The 26,769-nt window shown below is 34.9% G+C and overlaps 1 protein-coding gene across 1 annotated transcript in view; it reads right to left on the bottom strand.

Annotated features, from left to right (window-relative positions):
• The window catches only part of LOC106969531 (contactin-6), a 280,443-nt gene that overhangs the window by 75,731 nt on the left and 177,943 nt on the right, over positions 1 to 26,769 (bottom strand). The window contains 4 exon segments of the mRNA XM_053219040.1: positions 219 to 348; positions 1,833 to 1,969; positions 5,751 to 5,935; positions 26,381 to 26,483. Of these exon segments, the coding sequence (XP_053075015.1) occupies positions 219 to 348; positions 1,833 to 1,969; positions 5,751 to 5,935; positions 26,381 to 26,483 (555 nt within the window).

The raw sequence follows: 26,769 nt of genomic DNA on the forward strand, positions 1-26,769 counted from the left end.
GATGTACTCAACAGCAGACTTCTCTGGAAGCACTAATGTATTGCTCAAGCAGAATAATGATTTTCACCCTGCCCTTTTTTTATAGTTAATTTAGACATTTCCCATTATTTCAAAGGAAAGCAATCTCTAACTTACAGAAAACTTGGGTTGATACTATGTATAATCATAGCTCACTAAAATGTCATTTTGAATTTTTCGGTTATAAATGAATGACTTACCTAATACTCTCAATTCTGCATTTGCATAAATTATCTGATATTTGTTTTCTGCAGCACACTGGTAGACACCAGAATCTGACACATTCAGCATAGTTATGATAAGTGTCCCGTTTTCTATTTGAATTCTTTCCTAATAAAAGAAAAGCCACATAAAGATGTTAGTGTGTTAATGTAGGCACTCTCTTAACCAGAATACACTATTAAACATTGGTACATTTCTACAATATATGATATTTTGGTGCATGAGAACTGATGTTTATGAAGATGGAGCTTAATATACTGCAAGATTCCGAGCAGCTTTTTGAAGTTAAAAAAAGAAATATCCTTCCTATAATTTTAGTAGTTAGTATATCGTACGTTCTCTCATTTCTTTGAAAATTGGCATTGTCTGCATAGAATGTATGTTAACTCTGTTATATGGTATATAAAATAATTTGGATGATTCTAGCCTTCCAATTATTTCAGGAAATATGGCTAATAATAATGTTAGACATGAATATAATGATTAGAAATATCCTTGGCTTTCCATCATAAGGTCTCCCAAAGACCTGAAATGTGATGGCTTGGTAGTTCTAATTGGAGGAGCTAAATTCTCCTTTTCTGAAGCCTACCATAGTATGCTGAAACAGCCAAATCTGTTACAGAGTCCCATTTGGAGTAGAGAAATACAATTTTGAGTGCACATAATGAAATAGCTTAATAGAGCAAATATAATTTTAAAAAAATATTTCAGTATACCTATTACCATCCTTTAAAGATAATGAAAGTAGGCTGGAAGAAACAGAAAATGTTCTATGCAAAAAGGCATTCAGGAAGAAAATTTCACTAAAACCAAAACAAAGAAGAGCATTATTTTCATCTTCTAAACACTAGATGTTCTTTGTGGCCCAAGCTGTGCCTACAAGTGCAAAGTAAAAGGGAGAATTAACACAATTATTTGGATAATGTGATGGGGGGGGAGCCAATTTTGTCTCATTTTCAGTATACTGTACAATAAAGTATGCTCCAAATTGAAAAATGTGGATAATTGCCTCAGTTCTCCACATCCTATGGGTTTAGAGTCATTAGTTTTTGTAAAAGCCAGATAGTGGTTAACGTTTAAGAGCTTGGATTCCGTAATCAGATTATGTTTAGAACAGATTCTAATATTTACTAGCTACTGTGTGACTTTGGACAAGTGACCTAACCTGTCTGAAACCAATTTTCTTCATCTATGGAAGAAATAATACTAGCATCTCTCTCATAAAATTGTCACGAGGATACAAAAAAACGCATGGAAAAATATTTACATAGGACCAGGCTCATACAAAAGTTTGGTGGATGTTAATTAAGACGGTGATGGTGATGATGATATCTGAATATGGATCTATCACTGAGTAGGGTGTGACCTTATGCAAGTTGTCCTCTCTACCCTTAATTTTCTCATTTGAAAAATGGGGATAATATTAATAGCTACTTTGAGCTTATTTAAGTATTATATAAATTAGTGTATGTGAGGAGTGTACTGCCTTTCCTAGCACCTACTAAGCATCCCATAAACATTAGCTGTTACTGGTAGTAAAAAAATTTCCCTAGGAGATTAGGTGAAATTTTAATATCAACATAGTTGCTTACCTCTGGAGTGAGGCGTTCACCATTCTTTAACCAAGTGTACCAAGGATTTGGCTTTCCACTAGCTTTGCATTCCCAAAACAAACTGTCATAGATAGACAGGTAAGTATTTTGGATTTTTTGTTCCCATTCTGGTGGGGCTGTTTCAAAAACAGATAAGAACAACTACTTGGCAAGTCAATTATCCAAAACATTGCGCAACATTCCAAGGACTATAGAAAGCAGAAGGACAAAGCTAACTGGGCCCAATTGTACTGAAAACACACGATTGAGGGAAGGGAAATGTAGAAGCCTCAATGTGGAACAACAGAAATCTTGTAAATATCAGTGGTCTTTCGGCATAAGATAAATGTTTGCCATTTGTCATTGTGATGTCCCTTTATAGCAACTTGGGAGTTGTAGGAAAACATCCAAATGCAGAACAAGGCCAGAGAATAATTTCACGGTAAATATTAGTACATAGGTCAAGTTAGAAAATGTATACTAAATCAGAACCCACTGTGAGCAAAGGCCCATGATTATATTTGGTTTGAACTAACTAAAAGGAAGTTTATCTATTTCAGACATAATTACAATTCAATAGCTTGAAGCACAATTCAAATATGAGCCTTATCACATTTTAGGAGGATTAGAGTCCAATTTTTTTTCCCCAACATAAAACTCTTGATAGGAAATGAGAACTTTCGAGTTTTATTTAAGCCCAGCACCTAAATTTAATCCTGGGCATCCATTATCCAAAACCTTATTTTGTAATATGACCAAGTTCTACATTGTACTGAGGCAAAAAAAAAAAAAAAAAAAAAAAAAAAAAAAAAAAAAACCAAACCAAAAAAACAAAAAAACAAAAAACTGGTTTAATTAATGTTAAAGTGTTATTTAGGTGTCAGGTAGTATTATCCTTACTATAATTCATAGAAACAGGTGGGGTGTAAATTAAATGTTCTTTCATAAAATGATAGGAGGCTGCCTGGCTGTGTCATTTATCCCTCTTTTATTTAGGTCTGTCCTCAGATACGTAGGAGTGAATGCAATTTCCTTCGGAATTGCAGGCTTTTATAAGCTAGATATGTAATTGCAGTTAATTCTCCCTCTAGTCATTTGTAGAGATGTTTGCAGACATTTGAGATAACCTGCTCGAGAAGACATAGTTAAAAAACAGAGAAGCCAAAGTTTGAACCCTGAAAGCAGAGCCTAAGTTAAGGGGTAGTGTTCATTTTGCCTGTTAGGAATGCCAGCCCAAAGATAAGGCATCAGGAAGAGGAAGAGTCTACAGGGAAGGAAAGAGGTAATGCAAGGGTCAGTTATTAAGTTAGCCACCAAGATGGGCCACTGTTACTTGATCCTCTGTGAACTTCTAAGGGGTCTTTATAACTGCCTACTGAGGAAAAGGAAGAGGAAGCATTTATTCATTGGCTTCTGTCCACCGTCATTCAAGGTTAGTATAGATGTTCTATATTAGCAGACCCAGGTTGTGTGTACCGAAGTGCTGAGTAGGCTCTAAGAGAACAAAGAAAACCGAAGGAGGAAACAAGACGGACTTGGTGTGGCACCTGAGACAAGACTCTATCAGGTTATACCTACAAAACCTAGAGCTGGTGACTGTAGCAGTGGATGGAGAAAGAAGTGTGACTGAGAGTCTTTGAAAGTTGTACGAGTATGTCTGACTTCCAGGGTTTTCCCATTGCAACATCTGCTTCCATTAAGATAAAAGGTCCTTCAGAGAGCTGGTCACTGAAAAGAAGGAATCATGATGTCTCACTGTAGTAGAAACTAAGCCTGGGATTACCACCTGTGGAAATCGGGACAACTTCCAGTTACAGAATATGATTATCACAGTTTTGAGGGACAAATTAAGGCAAGACTTAGATGAAGTAGATGTATGGATGAAAGTGAATCATGTTTCTGAATGTTATTAGCAAAATTTTACAATTCGTGAAGATTGTTGAGAAATTTTCTTAACATATGTTTGACCTGGGAGAAGAAATACATATAAAATTCACATAGTTTGTAAAAGTTTGAAATACATATGGTTTTAATGTTTAATGCGATAATTATAACTTTACAATGTATTTATTTTGTTAATAACGTAAATTCTTTGCATGCTTCAGATTCTAAAGACCAAAGTTTTAAATCTTCAACAATGTAGGAAATGCATGAAACAAAGGACCTAGGATTTCAGGTCAACTATATGGGCTTGGATTTTAGATTTTCTTTCTTTCCCTACTGAGTGATTATGGAAAGTCACTTAACTTCTCTGAATAGGTTTCATTTTCTATAATGGTATTATTATAATGGTATCATTTTCTATAATGATGATACTTAAAGATTTCTTTTCGAGGTAATAAAGATGGAATATAGAAGAAAAGGGTTCTGAATTTAAACACCGCAATATAATAAAACCGTTTCTTTTCTTAAAATTATCAGGTATTATGCAATTCTCAGGTACTTGAGTCAATACTCTGCTCCTTTGGGAGCATGATAACAAGTAAATCAATAGGTTAATAAGAAGTATAATATTTATCTTATTGACCAATTATCTGTTATTACCCCACAAGGACCGTTTGGACTCATTAAATGGCTAATGACAAATATTTCTACTTCTTACTATCATTAAGAATGACAAGAATTAATATTTGTAAAATCTGCTGTGTAAGCTAACAGTTTCTGTACAGAAAGCACTTTCTTATTGACTTCTGGTTTATAAATACCTTCATTTCTTGTTTAACCACTGGGTTATATCTTTGTCTACTTAATAGAAAAATGAAATCTCTATTAAAAACTAGCCAAAGCTTTTAATATATTGGTGCCACCCAAAACTCCCAGTCACATCCTTACTATTTTATTTACAATGGATTCTAGATGTGAAAGAATGTTTTAAAAAATACCTGTATATATAGCTACAACTGTAGACGAATAATCAGCAGGATATCATATTCTATATATATAAAATAATACTTTTCATTCAAGGTTAAAATAGGAAATTCTAAAGGAAATTGAAAATAATATAATCAATGCACAATTTACTCTCCCCACAGGATACTCAATCGCTATTCCTATGAGGTAATTACAATACCTTAGATTTTTCCAGTTATGAAAAAAATACATATTTTCCCCAATTACTTTATCATTGTTTGTAAACATGTCACACAGAAACATGTCACACAGAAAAGTATTTTTGGTCATGTGTAAATACAGTCTTAAAAAGTTCTCCAGTACTGATATATTAAATTTGGCAAAAATAAGTTAAGAATATCTTAAGGGCACCAAACATTTTGATAATTCTGGGGTATATATTATGGTTTATTTTCTGTAAAAAAAAAAGAAGCAAACTTTATGCAACTGTATATTTTGGCCTGAATAAAAGAAGACATGAAGCCAATTTTTATATAATATTTGCTTTCGTTTGAGATTCTGGTAATTGAGACCAACATATATTTTAAGTGTAGTAATAACATTATTTTTCTATTATCTACATATGAACAGACAAAATCTGGGAAATACAAACAAATACTGAAAACTACCATTCAGTATTATATTTCTCCTGTCAGTCTCTCCTTTTGTGAATTCTACTTAGGATTATAATTAAGACTGTCATGAGCTGTTGCTGAATGTTTTATGGGAAATATATTGAATTCTATGGTACTTTGTGTTATAAACTTTTATAGCTTTAATGTGACATTGCTGATACTTTCAAGGCAATTATAATAAATAATAGCAAGTAAAGACCATGATGGAATTAAAAGCATATTTTAAAAATGGTCATGGCCACCTGCCCATCAGTGTATTAAGCATCCTAACCTACACATGTGTCTTCTTTATTTCTCCTATGACATTTTCCACACCATGCTAATGACCTTCACTATCTCCTATGAAGGATATTACCAAAAATTTCATATACTTTTTGAAATTCTATTAGCTTACCATAGAAAATGAGTTGACCCTTTGCAAGGTTTCTTCCTCGAAGGTTGCCTGCAATGCACTCATAGAAGCCTTCATCTTCCTGTTGAAAGTTCGGGATTTCAAGAATAGCTTGGGATTTGCTGTACTTGACTTTCCCTGGCAACGGGTTTCCATCCAACCTCCTCCAACTAATATCGGGGACTGGACTAAACAGTTATACCTCATTAGAATAGAAGATGATTTAGTCTTTACGACAGCAGGATAAATTAAGAGTGTCCTTAAGAATAACTCTCAAGGAAAATTTTCCAATCAATCTATTATGTTATGACTACTTTTCAGATCATGCAAGCATTCACCATTCACTCATCCAGCAATTTATAATACTTCTTAAGTGCCTGCTATGTGCAAATCATTGTGCTATTATCAGGAAATAAATCGATGAATAAAATAGATACATTATCTACCCTCATGTTGCTTAAAGACCAGCAGAGAAACATACAATAAATAAATAATAAAAAATAATACATTTGTAAATTGCAGTAACTGCAAAAAGGAAACAGAGTGCAGAAATAGGAACAAGATTTTATCAGTGTAAATATGGTGGTCAGGAAATTCTTTGCGAGCATGTGACATTTAAGAGTAGGCAAGCTTCTTCTATCTATTATAGGTTTTAAGAGTAAAATACAGATTGCTCGATAGCTAAATTGGTACTAATACATAACTAAAGACCTCTGTGATGAATGAGCTAGATTATCAAGCAGGACCAGTACTATGTAATAGATCTATATAAATTGGGAGTATAGGTTTCATCATCCTCAAAAGAATGTACTCATTTATAACTTATCTAAAATGAAAACCAAAAATAAATAAATAAATAACGTAAAAGATAACTTTACATTGTACCATTAGAATTTGTGGAGTTCCTTTATAGATTTAGCTTAATATCTTAGTCTAATATGAATATCTTTTAAAATAGCAAAATATATTTACAATATCTGAATTGAAGAGCTAACAAAGAGTGATGAATTTAGAAATTCGTGGTGAGAAAGACCTTACTTTTTACAGATATAATATAAAGAAATGCAGGCTACATGTAAACTTATAGCAGGATTGTAAGATCAGTCCCTAATCTATTTACATTAACATCTTTCCTTTCCTACTGCCAAGTCATTCTTCTTTCCCTAATAGATTTCCAGATGATTTAAATGTTTCTATTCTAAATTTTTAGATTAACAATAATAATGAAAGTAAATCATTTTGCAAAGCCAAATTGTAAACTTTGTCAAAGATACAGGATTTCTTCAAGTTAACAAAAACATTGTGGGGAAACCACCTAATGAAATACAAAGTGGTTGACTACGAGGTGTGGGATTTGAGTAGTAAACAACTGAAGAAAATTGGTGATGGTGACTCAGTAGAGGATTCAAATAAAGCAAAATTGATCAAGTCCAAGGAATTTTTTATTGGCAAACAATGATGGCCCTTCCATTCAAATCAAAGACATAAACAACGTAGAAAGCCATACAAGTGCTCCTATAGATTTGCCAGAAAACATATCCCCTAGTCAGTGTGTGATTTGTCTATTCTCAGAATTAGTATATAGTTAAAAACGTGACTTGAATTCTTATAAACACACAAAAAAATAATTATTATGATACACTTAGTTTTTGTCTTTTTAAAAAGACTTTCCACTTACCACAAATTTAGGTTGACATTTTAGTAGAATGGCATATTCCTATCAACAATTAACCTCAGATAACTGGTTTTCTTATATATATTCATTTTATGGAATACAAAACTACAAATAAAAATGAAATTCTAGAAGAAAAATTATTCATATAGGAAGATCTTCACCAAGTCTGGTAAATTTTGTAGTATATGCCTTATCATCTAATTTTTTAAATATATGTTGTACATATGTGAAGACAGTGAAAGTTATTATCTGTGAGTAGTAGGAATATTAATGCCTTTAATTTTCTTCTTTCTGCTTATCTCTATTTTCCATTATTTTTCTACAAAAGCATTCATTATCTATGTAATAAAAATTTCTAAGAAAATTTACTTACAAAGAGAAAAATAAATAGAGGCTCAGATACTTGTCTAAATTCATGATCCTTTCCCATTTTTTTATGACAGTGTACCTCTGAGGTTTATGACCAATACATGAAGAGTATTTAACTGAAAAAAGCTTTTAACTTAAAGCATTCAGACAAAACAAAATAAGTAAAGACTGAGTATTTCCCAGTTATATAATAGTTCTTTATTTTGATTATGAAAACAGAAGTCAATTTTTAACATAACTATCTAAATCTGAGTCAGTTTGGCATCTAATAAAAATAATTGTAATGATATCACAATAAATAGCTACTGCTTATTAACCACGAACTATGTGGTATTATGTATAGGTAAAACATGCAAAGGTCATTTCATTTACTTTTCCTATAGTTACAGGGCATAAATAGATTTATTTCCAAGTTTCTTTGCCCTAAAAGCTATGTACTTAATCATAAGGCAATACAAATCCTACAGCTTTTGTAGGATCACCCACGGATTTGGCATTTGTGGTTTTACAGTAGTGGCTCTCCATTTTTTTTTTTAATTTTTAATGTTTATTCATTTTTTGAGAGGCAGAGAAAGAGTGTGAGTGGGGGAGAGGGAGGGAGGCAGGGAGGGAGGGAGAAGGAGAGAGAGAGAGACAGACGGAGAGAGAGAGAGAGACAGAGAGAGACAGAGAATCCAAAGCAGGATCCAGGCTTGGCACCAGCAGCACAGAGCTGAACACAGGGCTCGAACCCTTGAGTGGTGAGATCATGACGCTTAACTGACTGAGCCACCCAGGTGCCCCGCCCCCCGCCTTAAAAAAAAAAAAAAATGTTTATTCAAGTGGCTCGCCATTTTAAGTGTCCAAATTAAGTTGGGGTAAAAAGAACAAGTCCCATCCATCCTAACTATTCCTACTTTCCACAGAAGAACTCAGTGATAGCACCAAAGTCTCTCTCGATACACTTTTTTCCATTAATGGATGAAACGGCATATCCGATAGAGATATACCTTTCCAATAGAAGTAATGCAGCAGACAGTGTCAGTACTCTAATTGTGTGCCTTCTGATCCCTTAGCCACCACAGATTCTGAAGTGCTATTACCCTCAACATTGAGTATCTGTATCTGTTTGTGACAACCACCCTCAAGTGCTGTAGCTAACTTTCCCTTCAAAGAGGTGAAAGCAGCTAGGTATTTACATATCCCCAGGGACAGCTATCAATCAACAACTGACTAAATGCTGTGATACAAACATTCTATCTTCCCTGCCCCTGCTGGTGGGCCATCTCTCAGGTGTGAGTCTCTCCAGAGCTCCCATACAGGACTGAGGCAAATTTAACTTCCATGACATTTTGCTTGATACCATACTCTGCTTGGCTACTCTTCCTTCCCTGTCCCACTTCTTCATTCTCCCATGGGTTCTTTCTAAAAACTCTTCTAACCAACCACTTGCAAAAAATTATCCTTTCAAGGTCTGCTTCTTGGAAAACCAATTTAGTAGAATTCCCAATATGCTCTGGCCTTGTTCTACTTTAATTATAACATCGATTTTAAGGAAGCCTTAAATAATTCTCAGTATGGTATGGCTATTAGATACACATAGAAATGGTATTCTGAAGTATTAAACATCAGCGGAATACAAGACCAGAACTAAGCAGTAGAATCCTAGTGGAAAGCCTTGGCTGTGGAACATACAAAGTCTAATTTACACCAGAATAATAGCAAAAGGCAAGGGATGTAGAAATGTAGAAGAGACACAAGGCTGAACACAGAGATAAGTTTCTCACATAAAAAAGAACATCTTTTTTTTTTTTTTTACCTCATTTGGGGGTGGAGTGATAAATCTTCTCCCACAAACCATTTAATTAGTGAGATTATAATATAATCCTCTAACGTAAGATTATTCAATTTTGAAGAAGGGTATAAGAATTAGAGTCCTAAATTCTCAATGGCAGTGGATCCATATTTGGTTGGGTCATTGGTTGGTTTCTGTCTGCATTTTGATTTTCCTTTGAAGAGCCTCCTAACTTTACTTCATCTGATTTGAATTGGAAGCACTAGACCTCTGGCTTCAGGAGACAGCACAAGATAAAGGTCTTGCCATTAGAAGCAGATGCACCATAGTATCTGGGATTGGTCAATTATGAGAACCAAGACAACCAATCAGAGAAAACAATACTCAATTCTGTGAATGGTTTTGGAAGAGCTGTCGAAAAGAGAATCTTTTTTTCACTGTGGTTTGCTCAGACAGAATAGAAACTTGGAACTTCTAGGCAACAATTTCCTTCCCACCAAATGGAGCAAGTATCTTTGAAAGCTAAAGCTACTACAAAGGCAAGAATCTTAGGATTCTTCACACGCCTAGATCAAGTCATGCCTGATGCCCCCCCCCCCCCAATCTCTCTTTGAACATTTCTGTAAGTCAATACATTTCTTTTTCTTTTTTTTTTGGCTTAAGCTTGTTTGAGTTGTTTTCTTGATGCTTTCAACCCTCTCCCCTCCGCCCCAACAAAAGACATGACCAATAGATTCTGATGCCTGGATTTAGATGCTGTGTGACTGAATTATACAAAATGGTGGATTGCTGGTAGATCCTGGGTGGCTCAGTTGGTTAGGTGTCTGACTCTTGATTTCGGCCTAGGTCATGATCTCATGGTCTGTGCTGACAGTGTAGAGTCTGCTTGGGATTCTCTCTCTCCCCCTCGCTCTGCCCCTCTCCTGCTCATGCATATTGTGCTCTCTCTCTCTCTCTCTCAAAATAAATAAACTTAAAAAAAAACCAATATGGTGGACATTACATTTTATACTCCATACGTTAGAATTCTCACGGCAACTACACTATCAAAAAAATCACTCAAACATTTTAAAAGTTTTTTTTTTTTTTAAAGAAGTCTTATCAACTGTATTTTGTGACTACATTTCATGTTAAAATTACTAATGGGAGAAAAATCAAACCGTTTTATAAGAATTCACAGTTACTAATTAAATGCTGAGATTTTTTTTCAGATTTGTTATGTCACTGCTAAATGTGAATGCCATGATCCTCCTGATTATCACTGGTAATGTGATATATAGAGACAGAGAGAATAAGCGCAAAACACAGATTACATAAAAATACATATGCATTTTAATCAAAAGTTCCCATTTTGTCCTGAAACTTCTTATGAAGACACTAAATGAACTGCTTTAGATTTCACACCCTCTGTCTTTTCTAAAGGCATCCCAAATGGACAGTGGGTGGGAAGAACTGGAATCTACAAAAAATGAAATTATGTTAGTAATGAGTCTAGTTTGTTAATGCAAGCTCACTTTTCTAAGACATACTGTGCTATGTAAATAATAATAATTATAATAATGAAGCTGTCATAATAGAATACTATTTATGCAGTACAGAGCAGAATGCAGCTCTTATCAGCTACTTATCAGCTATATTTTGTTCCACCTTATAAACATGAATTTTCTCATTTGTGGAATGGGGATTAATAATAGTACATAATTCACAGGATTTTGTGAGGATTAAATGATACAATCCATGTCCCATGTTCAACATGCTGTTTAGCACACATTAAACACTACATTTGAGTGTTAATGATAAATTAAGAGAATCATTTAAAATCATTATTATGTTATTGTTATCATTTCAAAAGGAAAAATCCCAGCTGCTATTTATTTATTTTCTGTTCTCTGTTAAGGACTCCCTTCACTATGCATTCAACATAAATTGATTTATGAACCATTTGCAAATTAAAAATAGATCTCCACACTGTCAATGAAACAGGTACACAAACATACCCATATGATTCTAGAAATAATTTCCTGCTTCTCACTGCTTTATATATAGGCTGCTAGGATACTGTCCCGGATCATAGGGGTCATGCTTATTTCCTCACCCTGAGGGCAGAGATCTCTCAGGTGAGATACTACATGTTTTGCTGTGAACCACCTTTGTTTTCCAACATGGTTAATCATCTAAGACCATGGTGGGAGGGAGGAAAGGAATTATACAGAGTTCTCCAAAGAGAAACAAAGTCCTGTGTAAGATACCTGAGCATTTTTGTGAATATTAATACTCATTAACTGAGTGCTTACTATGTACCAGGCATTGTGACAGATGGCTTCCATTTGTCATCTAAGCTAAGTACTCAGCTGGCAGCTGTTAACAATTCTAATTACCCTTTTGGAATGGAATTCACGTTGAGACAGGTAATTTCTGTTAAATTATTGCCTGCCAATTCTCCTCCACTTAGACTTCCAGTACAGGCTAATTTATTGTGATTCACCTTCCAATTCTTTGAGTTACCACCCATTCAATTATAAACACTAGTAGACTACTTCTTCTACTGTGGATTCAGCATTCTCCCTAGGATCTACCTAGTTTGTCCACGTTGGTGATGTTAGTGATGCAATATTCACTGGCAGTTCATCCTAGTTTAAAATAAGTGGTCTATTTAAAATGCATACTTTATAAATATAAATACATGAAGAACGCCATGGAGCAAGGGGGATCTTTGAGGGGTCTTCAGAATGGAGATTATCGTTAAATCTCTTGAAACTGTGCTGTTACAGAAGGGAAGTCAAAATACATGGTGCTGTCATTATCCTAATGGCAAATATCAGCCATATCTGGCAACATTTTGCTTTTAGCTTCAATCCCTCCTTGTCTTCTTTTTTTTTTAAAGTCTTCCCAAATACAATGTATAAATTTAGCTTGTATATAAAGCTCAATAAATAAAACCAATCTGAAGCAACTCTCTTATCCAAAGTTTCCTCAGACCATAGGTGATGCGCTCACGAGTCTTGTATTTCAAAAGGAGCATTGCAAAAGCCTTTTCTGATTTGGTTACTATTTGCTAAATCAAGTTTCCTGAAATTTCACAGTAATGAAATACTACCAAATAATAACAGCAAAGTTTTTTCTCTCTTTCTTTGTTCCTCTGCCCCTCTGGTTTTGTGCTTCTTAAATAAGCATTGCCATAAATAAGGACTTTTACTCCATTCTCTCTCGTCATTATGCTTTTACTGAGAGAGCATCCTATTAATTTTATCTGAAGACGGAGTATACATTTGTTAACCATCTGGCCTCGTTCCAACCTCAATTGGAAGTTAAATTAAAGCTCTTCACACACTACTATAAACTGTGCTTCAATTCTATACTATTAGCCCATAAATAGAATTTTCATTACTAGTGCTATTTGAGAAAGTTTATATTTCTCCCCTGGATTTCTTAAACCTCATTATCCACAGCTTAAATCCAGGCTATCCTAAGTTTTTAACTAGAAACTGGTACAGAGAACCAGTTTCCTAAGATGCTTATATTTGGGATTATTCTTAACTTGAACCTCATTTCAGAAAATCCTGTCAGTGGCCATTTTTAATCGAAGACAGTGAAGCAGAATAACAAAACCAGCAAAGAGTGCCTTTGTTAAATTTTCAGACTGTTCAGCTAGCTACTTTCATTTCCCCAACTTGAAATATTCATACAAAGAGCTTGGAATGTAAGATTGTCCTATGGGGACACAATGTGGATATGTTCATGAGTTCTGTAGAAAAGCAATCTCAGTGTTACAGAAAAAGGAAACTTTTTTTTTTTCAGTGATCTAAATGCAGTCATGATTCTGTTCTACTGGTCAGTGTCTATGCCAGGTTTCTCTGAGGGAAACATTTTATGGTATGCGTGTATTCATCTGGTATTTGGCAGTACAGTTGCTGCAGCCAACAGAAAAACTACAAACGGTTTAGTCATAATAGCAATGGTAGCAGAGTGGTACTTGCATGTAGGGTAAAAGGACACAGGCAGGTTTTATGTGACTGAATGCAAACTGCCCAATTCTCTGAGCCTCTGCTGTCTCGTATAACTAGAGATAACAATGGGTACATAAAAGGCTTCTTGAGAAGCTCAAACAAGGAAATACGAGAATCCACTGTGAAATACAAAGTTTGAACCACAAACAAGGTTTACTAAACTTCCTTATCACCATGACCATCATCACATAGGGACAAGAAGGCTCTATTATTTAAAGATTCCCTAAGAATTTTATTGCCATTTTCTATTCTTTTTAACTAAAGTAAAATAAGTATTAATTTGCATGTGAAACATAAACTGGAGACCAGCATTCCAAGGTGAAAATGATACTGCATTTAGAAGTTAATTAACAGCTTGTCCATAATGTTTTGTCAATACATAATATTAACCCTAAATAAATACTTCTCTGATTGTGTGAACATTATGCTGCTCTAAAGTAAAGAAAATGACACTGCAGTTAAGGTGTGTGAGGTTGTGGAAGCCTATGTTCCGTCAAATTTATAGGGCTTGATTTTAGCTCTGATCATAACCATATGCTTTCATGTAAAGACATAAAGGAAACATTACATATGGTATGCTAATATATCATCATCCTATCATTAATATATGCACTATGTATTGAACACATATTATATGCCTGGCACTGTGTTAAGTGCCTCAGTGAAACCATTATAACCATACTGTTTGACACAGGATTACTGTTATCCACAGTACAGAAGTACACAAGGAGACTGGGGCGGAAAAAGGCTGGATAACATATCCAGTATCACACTGTAAACTTAAAATAAAAAGGTATTTGAACCAAAGTGTGTCTTTTCATAGAGACTGAGCTCTAAACCATCATGTTTTCCTTCTGCATCAGCTAACCAGATACAAAACAGGTTATCTTATTAGGATGTATTAGGATGTGCTTGGAAAATTTTCTTTATCTAACCAGTGGATAGAGTTCCTTTTGTCCAAGGTTCAGAAGATGAAATGATAGAATTGTTTGTTTGTTTGTTTTAACATATTGAGATACCTCCAGATTCCAATAAAGGTTGTAGAGAATGGTTTCAAGGTCAGCTGGAAAAAAGGAAGCAAGTAACTTCTTTTCCTTCAGTTCAATACGATTGTGGATTTGACATCTCTCTCATGCAGTTGCCAACTATTTAAAAAGTAAGAAATGTAGGTCTCCTAGGACAGGTGGTGATAGACTGAGATGGGAAGATGACGAGTTGCTTCCAGAAGCACATATATTCTTCTTGGATGAGTTTTAGAGCCTTCAAATTAGTTTAATTTTAGAAACAACACTGTTAAACTCCACTTTATGGTTTTTGGGGAAAAAATGAAAGGAGTGTTTGACACTGGATTCAGAGTATGCACGTAAGATCAAAAGAGACCCACCTTGTAGGCTGGGTCCCTGGTCTGTGAAAATGGCCCCTTTACAAGTACTCTTCAGGAGAACAGGGCAACACATTTCAGAATACTTAGCTTTTTAGGTTCCTTTTATCCAATAATTCTAATTTTCTGAAAATATACTGAGGAGGTTCTCATGGGCGTGGGTAAAATACAGCCACAAGAATATTCCTTACATCATTATTTGTGGCAACAAAAAGTGGTAACAAAACAAAAAGAAATATAGTATCTACCAGGAGGAGGCTGGATGAAAATACACATTCAAATGTCCTCCTGTCATCACAAATGAGGGTAAAGAAGGCGTTTAAGGACCTGCAGATACATTCATACTTTATGGTTTTAAGATTTTTAGAAAACATTTTACAAAATAATGTACGTACAGATGAACAACGTAGCATATAAAAGTAGTATAGGGTTATAACCCAAAGTATAAAATAAATATTCACTGATCAATACTGATAGAAATAAATGAATAAATGGGCAGGGAAATATGACAAATCTCCCATGCAGAGGAATGCCAAATAAAGTATAAGGATTCAGTACCTTAAAGGAGGTGAATCACAACTACCTATTCATTAAAATATGGATGGTGTATACTGACCTCCTTCCAAACAGTCAATATGGAAAGAGAGAAAAATCAGTACATTTACAGTGGAGAATCTTAACAAAAACTCCATCAGCCAAGTGATGAGGGCCAACATTAGCAGTTATAAGTCATTGTGATGGAATAGTAACAGTGATACGATGTGGTGAAATGGCACTTTGACTTGGTGTTCTTCCCCCAAACCCATAACCTCAGTCTAAATATGAGGAAAATATTAGACAAATTCCAACAGAGGGTAATCCTACAATGACAATGACTGATGCTCCTCAGAACTGTCAAGGTCATCAAAAACAAGGCGAGTCTGAGACACTGTTACAGCAAAGAAGAATAGGGAGACCAACAAATCTCAATGTAAAATGGTACCCTATATGGAATCTTGGAATTAAGAAAAAAAGACATTAGACAAAAACCAAGCAAATTTGAAGTATCGACTCCAGTAAATAAAAGTCTTGGTTCATTATTTGAAACAGATATGCCACATTAATGCACAATGTTAGTAATAGGGGAAATGGGTGGGGCTATATGGGATTTCACTGTTCTATCTGCTCAGTTTTTCTGTTCTAAAACTGTTATCCAAAAGTCTATTAATCAAAGGAAATATTGGTGAAAGAAGAAAAAAAAGAAGCAAGAACCTCCTCTTTTCCAGAGATACAAAGGACCCCTTAAACAACAGCCTAAAATTAGCTCTACCAAAGGAATTGAGAGTGACCCCTTCTAATCTCAATTGAACAAAGGGCAGCCTGAGGAAAAGATAATCAGTGAGACTCCCAGAGTGAGTATCCTTGACTCTTTCTTCACCAAAAATTTGTAAGGGAAGAGCAGATCCCAAGAAAAATGTGTCATCATGTTGTTACACCCATTCTATTTTCAGCAGCCTGCAAACTCCACAGGGCTTTCATGTAATTTTCTTTATTTCCCCGGAGCCTAGCCTGGTGTCTGTGGCTTGTAGAATTCCTTCTGACCGGCTGACTAAATAAATGAAGGAATAAAGGAATTAATGATTGAATGTGGCATTCAAAGCATATTTGCTGAGTTAACAAACACTTGTGTTCAATTTGCCAAATGAGTGAAGGAATGACAATAACCCTTATACATGTTATTGAACACAGAACTTTGAAATTGTAAAGGTATTATTCTGAGCAAGTCCTTGAGGATTATATTAGCACAAAAATATAATGCATGGGGTGCCTGGGTGGCTCAGTTGGTAGAGTATGCAATTCTTAATCTTCAGGTCATGAGTTCAAGCCCCACAGTGGTTGTAGAGGTTACTTAATTAAAACAAAACAAAACAAAACAAAACTAACAAACAAAAATGTGTTTATGCATATGTAATGTGAATATGTAATGTTATGTGTATGTGTATATATAATGTAAATGTATATATGTGTATATATAATGTATGTGTATGTATACACACATACATAAATATTTATATATGTGTGTGTATATATATATACACATGTATATACATGTATATTTACACATGTATATACACATGTATATACACACACACACACATATAAAATGCAGAGATCCTTTCTCTCCTGTGTGTTCCTTTTTACCTCCTCAGTTAAAGCAGCACTGACAATTACCATAATTAATAAAATTGTTAGTATTTATTGATTACCTCTTATGGGCCAGGAACTTTGGTATATAAGTAGGTAAGTTTAATAGTATTTCCAGTCCTTACAATAATTCTACTCTATCTATCATTCATCTATCTATCTATCTATCTATCTATCTATCTATCTATCATCTATCTATCTATCATCTATCATCTATCTATCTTCCACCTAATTTAACCTTTGTTTTACAGATAAGTAAACTCATCAGAGTAGTCCAGCTATTCACAGGGGCATTTAGAACTTAAACACTGATCTTTTTGATTTCAAAGTCTACACTTTTTCCAGAAAGCAATGTTGTCTTGAAATGTTAGTGAATCCACTAATAAGTCATTCAGTCCTAGGGTGAGTGCATGTATATGTGTGCTTCTTGAGGATTAATGCCCTTCAATTTTTGAAAGATTGGCTTGAATATTTGTCAGTTCTCAGATGTGCATGCACAGCAAAGGGGGGGGGTAGTTTATGAAGTTTACCATAGAATTTACCAGAATCTTCAATTTACCTCAAACAACATAGTATCACAATAACATGCAAAGCAATTAACAAGCACCTAAAGACTAGGTCTCAGTGTGGGGCAAATGGGACAAAACATACATGGAATAATAATATTCTGCTCTCCAGCTACTCAATTCAATGAGGGGGGGAAAAGCCAACTTACATACAAGTCATGCAATTAGGAAAATTTTACGATACTTCTTTGATTTCTTTTAAAGCATTTGTTAAAGGCCTAAAAAATGTAAACGTACCTAGTTTGATTTGAAAATTCCATTGTCCTCCTGAGGTACCATAGTGACCTTTCTGTGGTATAATTTACAATGATATTCATATGTGTAAGAGAAAAAAGTAAACAGTAGATAGCTTCTCTGTCATCTGAAAGTTCTGGAATACCTAAAAACATCTTGTTGAAACTTCAAATTTATTGCTTAACATTAATAGCCAAGCTGGGTATCTTTTCCTTCATAAATTAGAAAAAAATAAATAAGATATACATGTCTACATAAATATAGTCCTGTGTGAAGGCTTCAGAACACATAGAACATTCAGTGCTGCTACTAATTTTATTTACATTTCTGAGCACTAACAGCAATGTTTCTAAATTAAGGTTAAAAAAAAAAAGAAGAAGAAGAAGAAGGAAAATGTGTTTGGTTGTTTCTAAGAGAAGTATTAGAGTTATGAGGGATATCAGTTTAATTTCTTCACTAAGAGCAAAGGCCTATATTTTCCTAAAAGGAGACACTAAAATCTATCCGTCAATCATACTACATTTGCATAGCACCTACAAACAGAGTTTCTTAGGGTGTTTCACAATATAGTTAATTTGCAGCTTAGGTAATTAAGAGCCTGCCATGTTGAACAAATGAGACAAAGCTGAGACTTGAAAGCTGTGATCACGTCAGTTCTGAAACCCCAACATGGAAAGTGAGTTACACATCCCCAAAGTCATAGCAATTAAAGTTCAAGCAGGTATCTCAAGTTCTGTCTTAACTCTATATTCATGCTAGTCTATGGTGTTTTAGGGTGGTCAGATTCTATGAGTCAACACTCGAGTCAGCTTTCCCTAGACCTCACTCTCTAGTCACCCTGCCTGCCTGATGGCAGCAGTCTCCCACATGGGTTTCTGTCACTGAAACTGTGTTTTCTGTTCCATCTCTAATCATCTATCCCAGATTTTTATAAATGGTAGATACTGCCATCATCTCATACAAACCCATGGGAGGAATGCTCCTCAGTGGACCTGAATGATTTTTGGAAATGCTTCTTGCCTCTTATTAAAAATCGCCTGGATTTTAAAAAAGGTTATCTTTTTATTTATTTTTTTATTTTTAATATATAAAGATAACCCTCACTTGTTGCTGAAATGTTAGTAATCACAGAGACTCTAAATGGGAAATACATCTATAATTCCATTCCTCAGACAAAATCTTTTAAATATTTTACTGAAATTTTTCAAGACTCTGTGAGGAAAACATTTATAGAATTGGGACTAACTGCCTCTACCCACAGGGAATAAATTCATATATTAAAAGATAATTTAATGTAAATATCAAATGGCTATGAGTGTGAGTTTTGAAGTCAGAATCAGTGAAATTTACATTTCAATTCCAGAGTTAAATTTATGTTGATTTAGACACTTAATTTCTCTAAACTTCACTGCATTCACCTTCATAATTAGCATTAAAAACAATATCTGGCTTCTAGCTATGTTCAAATCACTGGGACTATATTTACCCTCCTACTGGAAACAAATGAAAACCTGGACAATTACATGAGGAAAAAACCTGATCCCAGAAACAGAACAATGGACAGCACAAAACTGTGATCCCTGAAGGAGGGGAAATACATGAAGCAAGCCTTTGGTATCTTGGTTTTTCTATCGACAGGCCCTTTCCAGAGGAAAGAATCAGGAAGGGGAACCTAAATAGGGCATTACTGTTTCAGTGAGTTCAGGAGTCACATGAGGCCAAAGCGACTGGATTGTACAACAGAGTATCAGAGAGGATGGGATTATGAAAAGAAAGTGCACAAGTGTATCACATGGGACTGAGCATACAACAATTTTCAGAACTCAAACAGGGCTGTAAGACAGCAGATTTCCTCCAAGCTATAGAAGAGAAATTTAATAAACACTGGAGCATTCAGTAGGGGCATGCATCTTACTAGTTAACTAGCCTGAGACTAAAGTCTACTCTATAGCTAGCTAGGCTTCATAATAAGCCACAGAAAGATCAAGCAGATTTATAATACCTTAAATCCTGTCAATAAAATCTAGTATTTTAAATATACACCACAATATGGCATATAACAACATAACATTATGTCTATAATTCAAGCTAAATTACCAGATAACCTAAAAAGAATAAAAATGAGACTCATGACTAGGAGAAAAAGAAGTCAACAGAAACAGATTCATAAATTACAAAGATGATGGAATTAGCAAGCAAGGACTTTCATATTATCAGTTGGGCCCTGTATAACAGCAGGGCATTATACCTGATAGAATATGCAGACTCAGGCTCTACTTGAGAAAGAGTCTCTACAGGAAAACCAAAGACAGCAGGGGAGACCAAAGACAATAGAGAAAATGTTACCTTCTGACACCATAGCTACAGGAGACAAAGGTGGTAAACAGTAAACCCAGTTTAACTCCTTGCTAGATAAACCTCACCCTAAAATCTAGTTACCTCAATTCCTTGTAACTGATAAACCTCATCAGTAGTTCAACAACAACAACAAAAATACAAAGCATGTTGATAAGCAGTCTTCAGAGACAAAAACAAGCAAGGGAACCATACTCAAACATGGCAAATATTTTGGGATTATCAGACTGGAAATTTAAAATTACTATGATTAATGTGCTGAGGGCCCTAATGGAAAAAAAAGAAAGCAGACAACATAAAAAAAACACATTATTAATGCAAGCAGAAAAAAATGAATTTGTAAGAGATGATCAAAAGAAAATACTAGAAAGAAAAACCATTGTAATACAAATGAGAATTCTTTTGATGGACTCACCTGTGGACTGAATATAGCTGAGGAAAGAATAAGTGAACTACAAGAAATATCAGTAAAAGTTTTCCAAACCAAAACACAAAGAGAAAAAAAGAATGAAAAACTAAAAAACCCACAAACCCTCAGAATATCTAAGAACTGTGGGCAATTATAAATGGTGCAACAGATGTCTACCAGAAATACCAGAAGGAGAACAGAGAGGAAAATGAATAAAAGAAATCATTGAAGTCATGATGGTTGGGGATTTTTCAAAATTAACAGCTACCAAGTCCTAGTCGCTGGAAGTTCAGAGAACACCAAGCATGATACAAGTCCCAAAAACTAGCTACACACTCAAGAGGAGGAATATTCCATGGGGAAAGAGGGGATAACGTCTAATTATGCAAGTCTGCATGTACTGCTTTCCAAAAACATGTCACAAAAAACAGTAAGTATTTTAGGAACTGTCTTAGGTTCTAAAAATGAAAAACTTAATAAGAATAAGAGATGACATTGACCTTTCTTTCCCCCTTGTATCCACCTATTCACCTGATTTCCTCCCTCCCTCCCTGTCTTCTTCCTTCCCTTTCTCTATTTATCTCTCTTACTTACCAAAATATGTAAATCCTTGTTTAAATGAATATATAGTTGACAGCAAAAAAGCATTCACTAGTCGTTTAACAAAAGTGTTTAGAAAGAGTGTTAATAAGAAATAGAACTTTGATTTCATTCCTCCCCAGATTAGCTTTGCTCAGTTTTGTGTTTATCGGACATCTTACAAAGAAGTGTGGCATCTCAGAAAGTGAACAAGGAGATTCAAACTTACTTGTACAAAGTAGTCCCTATATTTGGAAAAAAAATAACTAAACCCAAATGCGTCACGGCAATATATTCATGAAGAGATGTCAGAGAATATGATCTATAATTATCTTTCAGTAGAGTTTCTAAAAACACTTTGTAATAAACGTGCAAATATAGATTTATAATTTAAGAAGCAAAGGTTTGATTTTAAACATTTTCAGATTGTTAATTCTGCCTATCACATAATTAATTTTCAAGAGAACGTATTGTTTTTTATGTTTATTAATTTGCAAATTTTTAAAAGTTGGTAAAATATTTGAGAGATATCAAATTTTATAAGGGACCAAAAAGCATTCTCAGTATGTTTGCACTAGTTCAACTGCAATGCAATTTGCTCTCTGAAAACTGCTGGCAAGCATATATAAAAGTTCTTTTTGATATACATATGTATAATTTTGCAAAGTACACAAAAATTTTCATATAGATTTTGTCTATCTGAAGAAATGAGAAATGTATCTACACTAAAATTACACAAAGCATGTGTTTCTTATACTGGATATTTTAACACTATCACTTGGACCCAGAGGATGCTTTGGACTTTCTGTTTTAACCCCAAGGACATAATCATAACATAATCAAAACATAATCTCAACATTGATTAATTTTGTCACATAAAATCTTATGGAGTGTACTCCACTAAATGAATTATTTCCTTGACAATTTTCTACGAAGTGCAGTTAAGTAATCTTCATCATTTCCCATTCTTCTTAATTTTATTTCCCCTGCAACAAACCTTTTATGTATAAACTTAACAATGAATGTACCATTTATCTATCAAGTTGTTTCTGGACATACACATGAGATTAAACATTTCACGAGGGTTTTTTTTTAACCTATTATTTTTCCAACTTAAATTTTCCTGAGTCGAATACTGCTAGTACAAATTATATTTGTACTATATTTGTACAAGTATATTTGTCCTATAAGGAATTATATTTGTACTATAAGGAAGCTTAGGTATTCCCACACATTTTTAAGGTAATAAATTTTACCATATGTAGTTTCACTAGCTGTCACGTTTTAATGTATTGACTGTTTCCATCACCATGAGGTTAGTTAAAGAGATGATTTCACTTATTGCTAAATCATTCCATTTGAGACTTTTTAACAATTTATCTCATATATCCTAAGGCTTCAGTTCCCTTGTTTCGATTATTAATCTACTCCTTCCATTTACTTCCAATGTATTCCTTTAGTATGTACTCATGACTGAATCCTAAGAGTGAAGTCAAATGGTGAACTCTAAATGGGATGGTCAAAGTTTCCTAACTCTGCCTTTTTTCTTTCTTCCACTCCTCCATTTCAGAGCAAGCTGAGCTTGAAATTGAGTGTGGATATTTTTTGTAAACATCTTTAAATTTTATTTATTTATTTTGAGAGAGAAAAGAGGCAGCACAAGTGGGGCAGTGGCAGAGGGAGAGGGAGAGAGAGAGAATCCCAAGCAGGCTCTGTATTGCCAGGACAGAGCCCAATGTGGGGTTTGAGCTCACAAACGGCGAGATCAGGACCTGAGCTGAAACCAAGAGTCAGATGTTTAACTGACAGATCCACCCAGGTGACCTGAGTGTGTATTTTAAGCAATATTTTGAGTGCCATAAATATATCTTTCCAAAATGCAGTCCAAGTTATAACATAACGACCCATCTGTTTTAATGCATGGCATGTGTGCAGGTGTGGGTATGGGTGTGTGTGGTAAGAGGGGAGAGAGGGGAAAAGGTGGGGCTGGGGGCGAGAGTGAGAGATAGAGAGAGACAGAAGGGAATGTGGCAAAGATTTATACTTGATCAGTTCAGGTGAATGATATGTACAATTGAAGTGATTGTGCAGTTATTACTCTTCCAGTATTTCTGTAGGTTTGAGTTTTTAGAAATGAAATGTAGAAATAAATAAAATTAGGAAACCTGATATGTGAGCAATCCAGAACCTTTATTAATCGACTAAGTTTTCTCCTTACTGCTGCTCTTTTCTACCCCAGAACTGACTCTGTTTGTTGCTCTCCCTTATACTGGCATTAGTATGAGACAGAAAAGGAATGAGCTGCAGTGATGAGAACTTGTGTACCCTCTGAGATACCTGTTTCTAGTTCCATCATACCAACTAACTCAAACACTGGTTAGACAAAAGATAATAGATTTTGAATTTTGGGTTCAGAATAACTCAATGAACATTCACTGCCTAAGCACCAAGTTCAATGCTAAATGTTCTTTATGTGTATTATCCACTTCATCCTTCAAAATAAACATAAAAGGCTGGTATCACATTAAGTCCTCTCGGATGAGTACATGTTAATTTGTGGAGCTTAAGAAGCATGTTGCTAACAGTCAGACAACTCTTGAGAAAACTGGGAATTGAATCTGTCTTCATTGGTTTCACGAGCAACTATCTTAATCATTTATTCAAAAGATTCTAAGTTCAGAACTTAAAATGAGGTGTGACTAGCTTTGAATTGCCCTTGTGTTAACAGGAGCTTAAATTGATTAGGTTATTTATCCAATTTGAGCCTCAGTTTTCTCATATATAATAAAAATATGATATACCCTGAATAATTATGAGGATTACATATAGATAGATTACATATACGTATATACAATCTAAACTCTTACTAACAAATGTTTAACAAAGGTAATTTATTTATATGAAATTCCTGAGAACCAGCCTCAATAATTTTCAAAGTTTTTTTTATGTAAGAATATTTTCTTTAATTACAGGAATCCATCCATATTCCCTGATGCCAAATATGATAGAATCAGCTATAAATGAAATTTCAGTTGCTATCTTTCATTGTTTTTTTTTAAGTAAATTGTCTAATTCTCAAAGTATTTTGCTGACACTTTATGTTTTTTTATAAACTTTAATTTTGGAGAAAGCTTGAAAATGGTGAAAGTTTATCATGTCTTAAAAGGCAGGAAGACAAAAACTGTGACAGAAAGTTCCCATTTGTCCTTTTCTTATGCATGATTTAATCAGTCAATAATTATTTATTGGACACATACTGTGGAACCAATACTGTATGAAAATAAAAGATGGTATTGTATTTTGAATACACGAAAAATGAGTACCTTCAGAAATTTAACTTGAAGATCTACAAAATTTCATATAGAAAGTGATGAGGGAGTGTGGGGGGAGCAGAGGGCAAAATACAGGTTGGCACTGCAGCCCCCGAGGTGGAGGATGTGTGATATTCTTCAGACACTCCTGGCTACCCGAGAACAAAGGACAAGGGTTTGGTGCCTGCCATGGTGATGTGGGAAACTAAGGCAAATGAAAAATTAAATTCCCTTACTGCCTATAGCCCACTGACAAGTCCTTGAGACCGGCAGAGTGACCTCCCTCTAGGACCTCAGCTGCCTCCATGATGTCACTTTGCTGGGGGCCAAAGAGACCCTTAGCTTAACATTATCCCAACCTCGAGGATCCTGTAAGTCTACTCCCTTTATCTCAACTGCCCCAAGATATACACAATCATATGCCAAGCTATGGGGCCCCTGATACACACATCTGAAGGGTGTCATGACTGAGGTTTCACTAAATGGTAATAAATGCCATTTCCCTAGCAACAGCTAGCCCCTCAAGGTCCTGGAAACCTTGCTTCCAAAATACCTTAGAGACTTACCCTGACCCCCTCCCAACCTGAGAGTATATAACGAGTTACCAGTCATGACCCCAGGGCAGCTCTTCCTGCCCATGGCTCCTGTCCCCACGTTTTAATAAATTCACCCTTTTCGCACCAAAGACATCTTCAAGAATTATTTCTTGGCTGTTGGCTACAGAACCACCCCACCATCACCCTAAAACTACATCAGAAAGGAACTTAAAAGGATTTGGTAGCCAGCATTATTTGGCTTGCTCAGTATATTTACTTAACAACAAAATGGAAACTTTAAAAACATTTTTCAAATTTGTAATGTAAATCCCTTTTTCTAAATGTGGTGCCTGCTTTCAGAATAGACTGTATTTAGAGGTGAACCTTCAAATTTGATAGCGTCACGTCTCTTCTGATTCAAAATATGTTCTATAGAAAAGAAAAGTCATCGTTACCTGGGAGCTTGTTAGAAAGGGAGAAATCAAGCCTCATCCCAGACCTACAGAACTTCAGTTTAACCATGTCGCCAGGTGATTAATTCATCTGCACCCTGTTTCTAAACAGCAGATCTAGTCTAGCCATCCATCTCTTTGTGACGTGGGTACTCTTATTTACAGGCGTAAGAGTGAAGTGTGCATAGTGCCTTTTGGCACAAAGAGATGCCTGCACATTTTATGCAAAATTGCAGATATTTGACTGCCTAAACACATCCCAAACCTGTTGGCTGATAAACACGCATCTGCGGAAAACAAAGTGCCTCCACTACAGGGCAAGTTGAGCTCAATTCTAATGATCTGCTATGAACAATGGCCTTTAATTAGTTTTATTCTGGAAACTTGCGGTTGCAGGTTTTTCATTTAAGAGGACGGCTGATTAATCAAGCAAGAAGACACTCCAGGCAATATATTTCTGGCTGTAGGACAAGATGGAGTGAAGGGCATGTTGAAGTTTTAGTGACTTGCTCACCGTCTTATACAAGTACACACATTCCTTTGCAAGATGCTGCCTAAGTGGTACCCATTAGGCTCAAAGTAGAGGAACTATCAATACATTCGGGGAGAATTGCAGGCCCACTCATTTTCAGAGAATTAGGCATGTTTCTTTAAATTCCAGTCAGAAAGTTCCACTTTTGCCCAGCATTTGAAATCTATTTGGTAATTTACCTTACAGCAATGTTTGAATAACAAAAAGGTGTTTTTTTTTTTAAGTTAAACAACCAGAAACAAAACAAAACAAAACAAAAAAAACCTTACTTTCCAAGGGCAAAGCATTCCAGTTTTACAGATGAATCCTTTGCAGCTTGTATAGTTTCAGGAAAACGCACTTCAATCTTTGGTTCATATTCCCCCATCACACCTGTTAAATATCAAAAGAGCTAGCAGCATTTCTGGAGAATAGAAGTTTTCTGTGAAGTAAATGCTTCATTAACCAAAATCTGATTATCTGGTCCTTCAATTAACAATATTTTTATGTACTTTAATGAGTGATAGAGGGCAAAGAAAAACTACATGATGCTACTTACAGAATTAACTCATTCCCGTCTTCCTTAAATAAGAAATATCTAAAATATATCAAAGTATCAGAATAGAGGCATCCCACATTTCCCTGTATTCCATATTAGAATCTTACAAAAAATGTGTCT

Source organism: Acinonyx jubatus, chromosome A2, assembly GCF_027475565.1.
Source record: "Acinonyx jubatus isolate Ajub_Pintada_27869175 chromosome A2, VMU_Ajub_asm_v1.0, whole genome shotgun sequence".
NCBI lineage: Eukaryota > Metazoa > Chordata > Mammalia > Carnivora > Felidae > Acinonyx > Acinonyx jubatus.